This window comes from Chlorocebus sabaeus, chromosome 22 (assembly GCF_047675955.1).
Source record: "Chlorocebus sabaeus isolate Y175 chromosome 22, mChlSab1.0.hap1, whole genome shotgun sequence".
Taxonomy (NCBI): Eukaryota; Metazoa; Chordata; class Mammalia; order Primates; family Cercopithecidae; genus Chlorocebus; species Chlorocebus sabaeus.
In genome coordinates, this window is record NC_132925.1 from 69,806,377 (window position 1) to 69,818,693 (window position 12,317).

General features: G+C 37.4%; 1 protein-coding gene across 17 annotated transcripts in view; it reads right to left on the reverse strand.

Moving 5' to 3' along the window:
• Nucleotides 1–7,349: 7,349 nt before the first annotated feature.
• MITF (melanocyte inducing transcription factor) overlaps nucleotides 7,350–12,317 on the reverse strand; it is a 223,742-nt gene continuing 218,774 nt past the window's right edge. For all 17 annotated transcript variants that reach the window (XM_038003659.2, XM_007984951.3, XM_007984952.3 and 14 more), the window contains one exon: nucleotides 7,350–10,839. In XM_038003659.2, the coding sequence (XP_037859587.1) occupies nucleotides 10,438–10,839 (402 nt within the window). In that variant the 3' untranslated portion in view covers nucleotides 7,350–10,437. The remainder of the gene's footprint in view (nucleotides 10,840–12,317) is intronic.

Below are 12,317 nucleotides of genomic sequence, written 5' to 3' on the forward strand. Positions count from 1 at the left end.
TGAAATCTCATGACCCTAACAAGTCCAACCTGTGTTTCTAATTATAGAAAAACTTATTTAACTAGGTCACAGATCCAGCAACTTCTAGTTAGCCAAAGTGCAGTGGATAAAACAGGCAACTAGGGGAGGAAAAGATTTCCTCATAGCCAAAATCAAAGCACTAAAGCTTTTGCATTGCAGCTTAGGCAGCAGAATGCCCAGATATTTACACGAGGCACATTTTCCGTATACAAGACACAGTTCTGTTAACTGTTAAAGACTTAACTGGATTAGCAATTCTCTCAAGCCCACAGCAGAGCTGGAGCATTAAATCTGAAGGGGTTTGGGAGGAAAGAAGACGGAGTAAAAGTGCTGCTCTCTAGGGCCTCTTTACACAGGGACCAAAACCTGCATTGCATCTCTGAAGCCCCCAAGGACACCATTGTGTTACAGCTCACTGTAATAATAATCTTAAAGATGACCCTGAGGCATCACGCACAGGTAAAATTATATTCATTATAGTCTGTTTCAAGAGGTAGAGAATCATACACTTGAGAAAGCCTATCATCAAAAATAGTGAAAATAAAATTTTGGCCATTTAAAGCACTAAGTTCAGCCATCTGTAAGTTAATTCACGTGGAAGTTTTATTCTCCCAAGAACTCATGTAAATGAGATGTGATAACATGCTGCTTGTAAACAAATATTTCCATAGTCCTAGCAAACAGATTCTCTTAACCTAGTATTTTCATTTATTTTATTTTTTTTAAATAAGACTGTGTTCTTATTGACAATATGGTGGCAAAACTTGCCAACCCTTGTCTACTGATCACAAATATGAATATTTTCTATGAAAGGGACAAGAAACTGCCCAAGCAGTAGAAGAAGAAGGAGCTGCAGAAGGAGAAGGAGCAGGAGATGAAGATGGAGAAGAAGAAGGAGAAGGAGAAAAGGCAACCCAAGGCTATGAAGGAAATAAACAAGACGGTATGTTAAGGAAAGGCAAACAGAGTCTCTTTTCTATTATGTGAGTTGGTCAGTGCCCTCTTCTCTGAGAAGGTGAAATTTCATCTGAAACCTGAAAGATAAAGAACTAACTGTTGGAAAAGCAGGTGGACACAGGCAGAAAGGACAACTTGGATGAGGGCTTCTCAGTTTTTAGGGCTGCCTCCTTCTCCTCCAAAAAGGCGGAGTCAATCCTAGCCCAATGGGTAAAAATATGATTAGGAGTAGCCTGTCAGTGTATTCCATGCTGCTGGCAATAATGACTGGTCCAGGATTAAACATACTGGCCAATTTGGGCCAGTGAGACTCTGGGAGGAGAGAAACACTCTTTCCAGGCTGGTTGATAAACTGCAAGGTTGTGTTTGGGGCCATTAGCCATTTTGCCACCTCATAGGGAGAGTTTGCCTAGAAATAAAGCCAACACAGAGGAGAGCAGGTCTAAGAAGAGGGAGCAACGCATGCATGTAGTGGTCATTTGAGCACTTGAAGTCACCATTCTCAGTTTCACCCCTGGAGGTTTTTTTTGTTTTTATTTTTTGGCCAAATGGAGTTTAGTTTCTGCTATGGGCAACTGAAAACATCCTGATAACAAAGTAGGCTTTAGAAGTGACAGAAGTAAGAGTTCATTTGTATTTAGAGGAGTGAGTGCTTGGTGAGTCCTCTGAATATTGAATACTGTAGGCAATTTTAACACAATGGCATTTCTGTATCTAAACATAGAAGAAGTACAGTAAAAGTACTGTATAAAAGATTTTAAAAATAGGATACCTGTATAGGGCTGGTGAATAGGGCTTACAGGACTAGAAGTTGCTCTGGGTGGGTCAATGAGTGACTGGTAAATGAGGGTGAAGGCCTAGGACATTACTGTACACTACTGTAGACTTCATAAATACTGTACACTTAGGCTACATTACATTTAAAAAAATTTCTTTTTTCAATAATAAGTTAACCTTGGCTTACTATAATATTTTACTTTATAAACTTTTTGATGCTTTTAACTTTTTGACTGTTTCATAATAACACAGTGTAAAACACAGACACATTGTACAGCTGTACATAAATATTTGCTTGGCTGGGCACAGTGGCTCACACCTGAATTCCCAGCACTTTGGGAGGCTGAGGTGGGTGGATTTGTTGAGGTCAGAAGTTTGAGACCAGCCTGGCCAAAAAGGCGCAACCCCATCTCTACCAAAAAATATAAAAATTCGCCAGGCATGGTGGCACACACCTGTAGTCTCAGCTACTCAGGACGTTAGGCATGAGAATCACTTGAACCCGGGAGGCGGAGGTTGCAGTGAGCCAAGATTGGGCCACTGCACTCCAGCCTGGGGGATAAAGTGAGATTCTGTCTCAAAGAAAATAAAAATAAAAATAAAATAAAAGAATTTTTCTTTTTTATATCCTTATTCTATAAGCTTTTTACTATTTTTCATTTTAAAACAATTTTTAACTTTTTTGTTAAAAACAAGGACAAAAACAGAGACATTAGCTTAGGCCTGCACAGGGTCAGGACCATCAATATCACTGTCTTCCACCTCCACATCTTGTTCCCCTGGAAGGTTTTCATGGGCAGGAACATGCACGAAGCTGTCATCTCCTCTGATGACAATGCCTTCTTCTGGAATATTTTCTGAAGGGCCTGCTGTTTTAAAAAGCAGGAGTACTCTCTACAATAATGATAAATAGCAAATACATAAATCCATAATATAGTCATTTATTATCAAGTATTATGTTACTGTTCATAATTGTATGTGCTATAATTCTCTATGACTGGCAGTGCAGTAGGCTTGTTTATACCAACATCACCACAAACGTGGGTATGCATTGAGCTCATGGCATGACAGCTGCGATATCACTAGGCGATAGAAAGTTTTCGGCTCCATTGTAATCTTACGGGACCACCATCACATATGCAATCCATCATTGACCAAAACATCATGATGTGGCACACGACTGTATTTTATTGCAAAACTTGGGTCTTAGGATCTCTGTCTGGTAGAGGATTGAGTAGGGGGTGAGAGCTGGAGAGCTGGTTATGAGAAATGAGCTATGAAGAATGAGGAAGAGGGAGATGCAGCTGTAGGGATTTAGTATCTCCCTTCCCTCCCTTTCTATCACCCTGGGGTTCAGGGTAAAGGAAGAAAAAAGTTCCAAATTTGTGCATCTGAGAAGGCAAAAGGTTGGCAAGGGTAGAGTTTGCTCAGTCCTCTTGAAGTCTAAGCAATAAATATCTGTTGTTTTGCTTACTATTCCTCTTCTTCTTGCTTTGGGAACAGTATTACCTTTTGGAGTCTGGGTGAGTCCCACCTCCTTGTCTCTTGGTCCACAAGGTTTAGGTGCTGCTGAGTGAATCTGGCAGAGTGGACACATGACCCAGACCTGGCCCACTGGTGTGTTCCATTTTTGGGTTATGGTGATCATAACCAAGTAGGCCTGATCAGAACTACTACAGGGACTTCACCATAGCAACTGGGAAAGAGGTGCTGGCTGTCTACAGGACTTTGGAACTGCTAGAGGGGACCTCATGGAGAAGACCTGCCTCCAAGAGGAGGTTGGCGCCAAGAAAATTACAGACAGGCAGATTGAATGCTTGTTTGAGCCCTTGAACCCAGGCATACATGAAGTTATATTTGCCATTTGGACTTTATGGTAATACGAGGCAATAAATTCCTTCATTCCACTGGAGTGAAATTCCTCTGTTCACCGTTTATTCCTAGGCGAAGAGTGAGGGCTGAAAAGTATTTTTAAAAGACATTGAATGAAAGAAATCTGTGATCTCATCTGTAAGGAGTGGAAAAGACGTGTTAATGTATTTTCCCTTGGGCTTTGTAATACAGTGTTTAAATGCTAGAACAACCTTAGTAAGTCCTATGATATACTACAGGCATATAAGAATTAATATAGCTCTTGTGGGTTGGCCTATAACCAATTAACAACAGAACTTTGGAGATACAATCTGGTCCATCTGTCAGGACTTACCTTCATTGAAAAAGAGTCATTGACAAGCCTACATCAATTCTGAATACCATACAATTCTTCCTAATGTCCTTCCAGCAACAACCAGTGAGCAGAACCTAAAGTTATAAACCAAATATTTCCTAAACATTAGGTTGTCCATATTTAAAGATGTGGGAGACATTCAACATAAAGAACTTCTTATATTACCACTTATAGAAAAAGTACATTGAACATGTGCATAACCAGAGTGAATATTTTCTTTGAAAATGAAAACGTTACTTTTTAAATTCAGGAATAAGAATTTTTTAATGCCAATATTTTCCTTAATCAGAATTTTATATTTTCAATGGAGATGAAAACCTAAGCTAATTTGTTTCTTTGGAGTAATAATTTTTTTAATGACAATGACTAATACCTGTGGAATCATAAACAAATGTAAGCATACTTGCTTCAGGAAAACAAAAAAATATATATTTATTGAGTTTAAATAATTTATGTAAAATCTCCAGAATTTCCCAAACGGCGTTCTTTGGAACAATTAGCAGGTATCTTACACACACAAACACACACACACACACACACACACACACACACACAGTCCTGTGGCCAAACGAGATCGGGAAATGTTACAAACTCTCAATCCCATTAGCATAATTTAGAATGTGAGAAGCCTTGCCGTAGAGATACCTGTTCAAATTTGTTTAGCTCAGCATTTCCCAAAGCTAACTTCCTCAAAATTAACTACAGTATAGCATTTCCCCACCCCAGCCCACCTCCAAACCCCCATTCCTCAAAGCAACTTGTGCAACAGCTTGTGGAACTAGCTCCATAAAGTGAAGTTTGGGAAACACTAGTTTCGTGGTTTCTATTTACATAGATTTTGCTGTCTGAATAATATGTAAGGAATTTTGAGTGACAATTGCACCCATTTGGATATATCTTCAACTGACTCCATAATTAGAAATTTAAAATGCAAATTTTTCAAAAGCAAACTGTCTTTACCATTTAGATGTGTTGCTGAGATTTATTTGGTTTTGTGTATACTCATATTACTTTCCACTGTATCTGGTATAGGTAATAGGCTCAAAAGACCTACAAATATTGAACACAAATACAATTAACCATGTCTACATTTTATGCTCTATACAGGACCTTGACAATTTTAACATGGCAGGTTTACTCTACACTTTTTTTGAGGGGAGGAGGATATATGCCTCTTGGAAAAAGCAGGATAATCAAAGCTGCTTCACTTACACTCTGTTCAGATGTGTATTATGGATTCATGTTATTATGGGTGCAGACATAAAGCCACTGCTATTGAGCCTCAGATGTGGCAGCAAAGAATTAAGAGATCATCACCACTTCTCTCTAAATATAATGAAAATCTAACTTTACAACACTCCTCTTAAAGGAGCTTTCCTCGTGCTACTTGGCTATGCATTAAATCTTGGCATACACAAAAAAATAAAAACAGGGTAATTCTAACAGTTCATTTATGTAGGCTGGATTAGGAAGATTAACTTCTCAGATGGTTTTCCAAAGAAGTCATCAAATGTAAGTACAATTGAAAATAAAATCCTGAAAAACATTTCAATATTGATAGGAAACTGAAGACAGGATATAGTCAAGACACCACTCTTAGCTGTATATCAGTGTATATTGCAAATGATTAAAAAGTTTAATTTTTCAAAAGAATATAATAAAGATTTCAGCTTCAGTAAGGGCATATTTTATGAAAATAATATTATTCTTCTCATGGCAGAAGCATACATGCAGAATGTACAGGTTTAAAACAATTTAAATTTTAGGTCATTTGTGCTGAAGATATTTTAATGTGATACATTGAATTTATTATTAGTTCTCTAAAATATTCCTACCCTAGGTCTTACAAACAGCAAGGTTCCTTTCTCCAAAATAGCCTGGGGCTCTGTCCCCTGGCCGGTTTACACACATCTTCAATCTATGTTGTAATTCAGTGCTTTGCCAAATGTGGTGTGCATGTCACTGCTAACACAGATGATGATTTTAGTTGGTCCAGAAAGTATTTTCCATTTTAGTAATGAAGGTGATTATTATAAGAAAAGCTATCCTTTACTGAGCATTTACTATGTGCTGTCAAGCACAAATTCTAGTATTATTAACTCGAATGGTCTTCACAAGAACACTATATGGTAGCTACTTTTGAGGCACAGGGAGGCCAAATAACTTGCACAAAATCACAGAGCAAGACATGGGCAGAGATAAGGTTCAAACCCAGGAAGATTAACTGAGAGGCCACGTGTGGTGACTGAACGGATGTAATTTATTTGAAAGTGAATTGGCTTAATAAAATTTTAAGAAATTAAGTCTGTGGATATCAAATGAAGTCATACACATTGCAGGCAAATATCCAATCTTCAGGTAACACCATTATAACACGTAATTGTGTGTGTGTGAAGTGGGGGGGAAGCTAAAGATGAAGGATCCTTATGGGCTGTGAAATGACTGTTTACTGGTAAATACCAGGACAGAAATGTGAGTGGAGGTATTGCTCCAGATCCCCCGGAGATGAAAAGCCCCAAGTTTCAGCTTACTTGCTTTTGATTGTGCCCAGAATATTTTCTCTTGTTCCAAAAGGTAATCTTCCTACTTTTACATGTTTTTAAGGGGTCCTACAGTTGTACTTCTAGGGAAAATAAAAATAATTCAAATAGGCCTGAAAAAGAAAGGCCTTGATTACTATATATTACAATTTAAGAAGAAAATTAAACTTAGGAAAAAGCTGACAGTCAGCTCGGCAGCCTTACAGGAAGTTTCTTGCTCATTTTCTCCAGAGGTTAAACCAGAATATATTTTTTAAAAGGGCAGAAGTTTAAGGTCTAGCTAGGGAATAAAGACATGTTTTGTCTGACACTTTCCAATTCAAATCCAACATTTATCAAATGATTCTTAAGTAGTGTATTAAAAAAAAAAAAAAGGCAACCAGGAGCTGGCAGCCTTGGTATATTAAGCTTTCATTATTGTAAATTTGTATTTTAAAAACCCAATATCTTTTCTGTAAATATGCAAGGGTTTCTCTGACAATTTCTCTTTTTTAAAGCCACCTCTCACTGAAACATTTTAAATAAAACTCCTATATCTAAAATGAAGTCTTGGCATTTGGGAGTTTAAAATCTCCCCAAATTCAGAGGGGGATAAAAAAGCTGCATAATTATAGCTCATCTGAGTGTAAGTCAAAAAGTAATCAAAAATGTTTAAAACCAAAAAGTAACATCCTAGAGTGGCATTTTAAACAAAAAAAGTACTTACTGGCATTCTCTAAATTTTCATGCAATTTGTTATTCATTAAATCAGAAGAAAATGTGCACTACCATTTTTTGATAAGGCAGATAACATTCAAAATTGGCATTAACACAATAGGCCACCACTATGTGAAAAACCAAATGCTTTAATGAGGCTATCAAGAACAAGTCGATGATTTCATCGGATACATTAATATTGATCCATAATATACAGTGCTATGGACCATACGGAAATTATTGCTGCATCCAACAGCAGGTGACTATTATTAACATTACAGTACCAAGCATCTGCAAGAGACAGTCATTTGTCATTTTTATCAAGAAATAGGGCTGTTTTATACTGTTATCGACATCAGCTTTTTCCCAGTACATTTTTCAAAAATATTAATAAGTTCATTCCTTTGTGCTTTTAACTTCCTATGTATTGTTCTTATTGCTTTATTGTTTAAAAACAACCAGAAATAATTTTGTCATCCTATGTATGACCAGGTTGCTTGTATGCTTTTTGGCAAAGTCAGAAGGTTTGGTATTTCCATTGCCCTACTCAGAGGCAGACAGACAATTTTGGCATTTTGGTCACTCCATACAGAGGCCCAACCCGGAGTCACAATTCTGCACCCGGGAATGGGGGGAGTGGTGTGGATCATTTTCTCGTTACAAACAACAAGCCCAAACCACTGCCTCTTGGCTTAACTAGCCCCTAAAACGAATCCACACTCTATTTGGCAAAAAAATAAATAAATAAAACCACCCCCAAGATTGCAGCATTCTCCTGGGTTTGCTCACCTGCCACCTGCAGAAATTGTCTCTTAAGAGAAGGGGACAGGGAGGCAGGCAATGGCAAGGTTAGGAGTTGTGACAGTCAGGGCAGTGGTACAAGATGCCATACTTTCTTTCAACAAAGCTTTCTATATGGTTGCTAAACCATAGTCCTGTTCCCTTGGCCGTAGGTTAGTCAATCTTGCTTTATTTTTAAAAACCCTCAAAATCAGCTAAGGAAAACTAACATCATAGCGTCACGATCTTCAACGTTTGCATCCAGTGCCCTCCCCCCCATATAAATATGAAGAGAAAAAGAGACAATGCTATGATTGTATCAATGAACACTATGGTACAATTAGTTGTTCATGCAGATTTGCATCACTATTCTAGGAAAAGAGCTATACAGTTAAGGGGGTTGAAAGAATGGGAACTAATTTTCCCTACCCCCTTAAGTAATAAAGCTATAAAACTGATAGCATCACCAATGTTTCCAAGGATTCTCATTGCCCAGCGTGCGTGGGAACTATGCGGTTGATTATTTTCACTTAAACCATCCATTCACACATCTGACGATCACTCCTCTCTGAATCCTCCATCACCCATCACCAGTTCACATTTGACATTTAAACACTTTTTAAAAACCCTCCTGAATAAGGTTTCCTGATGAAAGAAGTTGGCACTCTGTCACTAAAATATATTTAATATTAAAAATATCTGAAGGAAAATTGGAAGCTCTTATATTGTCTACATAGGCACCATGCTACATCTTCCTCTTGACTATAGATACCATCGTGAAACTTTCCCCTACATTACAGTTCAGTCAGTGCTAGTCCAAAAAAGACTACTGCTATATTTAAGGCACTTCATTCTGAATGGATATGCTTTATGCCACTTGCTATTCAATTGTAGGCTGCTACTGAGAAATTCCATTCAACAGCCTGGCTCATAACACTATATGGCATCTGTATAAAACATCTAGGCTTGATACATGTAACACTACTGTTATTGCATAGGACTACACAAGTAGATAATGCACTGAAACTAACTTTACAACATTGCTCCTTGTTAAAACATTGTTATCAAGTAACAGTAATTTGCCAATACAGTATTTCTTTCTTAAAAATAAATTCAGCAAGTTTGCTGAAATAAACCCCAATTTAAATGACCAGAATGGGCGTATTAATGCTATGGTTATCGGTCTCCAAGAATATTGCTATTTTCATATCCTAAAAATAAATATGTAAGTTTATTCTTTCTAGAAAGCCTGGTTTTAACCTATTAATACTACACCTTAAATGTGTCCAAAAACAGTTCTGAGTGAGACTGTAATTTACAAAATATTCGCAAAGCTGTCTTTTAAACGCAAGACCTTGCATAAAAGTTTTCTTTCATGGGTGTACAAAGAATGCGGAAAACCACCAGTGAGTTGTAAAAATATTGAAAACTTGCCATTTGAAGATGCATATTCTTACAAATTAATACAAACATATTGAAAAGAACAATGATAATAAAGAATCTGTACAAATCAAATGAACAGTAAAACATAATTTAAAAATAAAAATAGTAAAGCCAATTAGAAATATGCCCAGTTCGGTTTTCTTATCAAAAGCAAAAATGAAAAAACAAAACAAAAAAAGAGTAAAACATACTTTCAGTGCTCCTCAATATTTTACTTTGAGAGGACATTAATTTCCATTTCAAAATAAAATATATCTTATGAAAAACTGAATCACACTCATTGATGAAGAAAACTGTAACAGCACAGAATAAAAGAGAGCAAGATTAGACTTTAAATTTCAGAGCCTTGGTCTAACTCCCTTCAGTTTCAGTTGGTATCAGTTATGTTTTCTAACCAGACGATCTTCATGAAAAGACTGCATTTTTTTTTTTTTTTGTCTTTTACAGAATACAGTATTTCTTTAAATAGTTTGCAGTATAAAGACTAAACAAAGCTAGAGGGGTACTGTATCTTTAAGGCAGTACCAATGAATCAATACATTTATAAAATGGAAAAGGGTTAGTATGGATTTCTTTTCCTCTTTTTTTTTTCTTTTTGGTTGCTTTACATTCTTTCAATTAAACTTTACATTTAATTTCTAAGGAAGTCACAGGCATAAAAATCTCAAATCAAGTTTCCCCTGAATAAAAATGGACAGACATTTCTCTGACGCAAAATCCTCTTGCTCAGAAAGCTCAAGTCTGTGGTGAATTCAGTTCACAGATACTGCACACTTATTTGTACAATACTTTGGAGGCATTTGTAGTTGTAAAATAGAATATACAAGTCTGTTTCACAAAATTCTAAAAATAAAATATATCCTGGGCTATTGATAAAGCATGAAAAAAAATTTCATATTAAAGGAAAAGTATCAAGAAAGCCCCTTCAGGTAAGTTATTAAACCTACGAATCAAGAAAGGAAGCAGTTTGTGCGAATGCAGTGCAGGGAGGATTCGCTAACAAGCATGCTCTGTCTCTTCCATGCTCATACTGCTCCTCCGGCTGCTTGTTTTGGAGGCTCCGGGGGACACTGAGGAAAGGAGTGGATCAGTGACACCAACGGGAGAAAGAGTGTCATCCATCAGGATGTCTTCCAGTTTGGATCCCATTTTCGTGGGGACACTATAGGCTTGGCTGGCCTCGGTCCCAGTTCCAAGGTTGTTGTTGAAGGTGATGGTGCCATCCGTGAGATCGAGAGTTGTTGTACAAGTTAGGTCTGCATGATGCTGAAGGAGGTCTTGGCTGCAGTTCTCAAGAACGGGTTCTTGCTTGATGATCCGATTCACCAAATCTGGAGAGCAGAGACCCGTGGATGGAATAAGGGAAAGTCCATGAGCTCGAGCCTGCATTTCAAGTTCCTATAATAAGAGTAAAGATAAAACACTGAAATAGGCAGAGCACAGAGGAGTTTTAAGCCCATGAAACCACTCTATATGATACTGTAACGGTAGATGCATGTCATTAGACATTTGGCCAAACCCACAAAATGTACAACACCAAGAGGGAATGTAAAGTATAGACTTTGGAGGGAAATGAAATGTCACTGCGGGTTCATTGATTCTAATAAATGTGCCACTCTGGTAGGGAATGCTGATAATGGGGAAGGCCGTGCATGCTTGGGGGAAAGAGGTATATGGGAAATAGCTGCAGCATCATTTCAATTTTACTGCGAACCAAAAACTGTCCTAAAAAATAAAGTCTATTATTAAAAATCAGATACTTGGAAAACAATAAATTCTCAAAATAAAAGTTTTTTGTTCTTTTAAATTAATAAGCTCTGTATGTTCTAAAGTATAGTAGAAGTACCATTGGTAGTATATGAAATATTTTAGGTGTTTTATAGATTTGACTATGTATGAAAAACAGAGAGAGATGGTCTCTCGCAGATATTAATGTTCACACTGAGGATAAGTTAAAAAATACAAAAATGAAGTTTTAAATGCAAGCTGATAAAAATATTATTTGGGAGGCCGAGGGGGGTGGATCACCTGAGGTCAGGAGTTCGAGACCAGCCTGGTCAACATGGTGAAACCCCCGTCTCTACTAAAAATACTAAAATTAGCCAGGCATGGTGGTGCGCATCTGTAATCCCAGCTACTCGGGAGGTTGAGGCAGGAGAATCGTTTGAACCTGAGAGGTGGAGGTTGCAGTGAGCCAAGATCACGCCATTGCACTCCAGCCTGGGCAAGAAGAGTGAAACACCATCTCAAAAAAAAAAAAAAAAAAAAAAAAAAAAAAGAAAGAAAAGAAAAATGAAAGAAAAGAAAAAAGAAACATATTCAGTAAAGAGTAACATAGTTTCATGGTCCTTCAGCTTTCATGGTCCTTCAGCTGTGCACTGAGGTCCCCATGGGTGCTGCAATGAACTCACAGAGCACTGGAGATAGCCTAACATTTCAAGGGAAATGGCAATACTACCTGAGAACTACTAAACTCAGGATAGTTCTCTTTCAGCATCAGACTGTGCTATACACTTTTCAACCACATCATATCATTGCAAAGTTGGGCTTGTGGCGGTTGCTGTGATGAAAGAAAAACAAGTGTCGCATGAACATCACTGTGGACTGGGCAACAAGGGTGGTGGTGTCCAGTCTGATTCCAAGAGACGTTAGAAGTTGTGCAGTGCCCAACAGGCACACACATCCAGTTAGTAAGTAATATGGTTATTTAATAACAAAATAAAAATGCTATTTTCCTTTCCATTTATATGTTTTATTTTTTCAAATGGCTACCAAGTTGTTAGAACCTAAATACTTAATAAGTTGTTTGGACCTAACAAAAAGAGTAGGTATTTCTTTTGGTCTAGGGGGATGGTAAAAAGCTTGCTAAAACACTA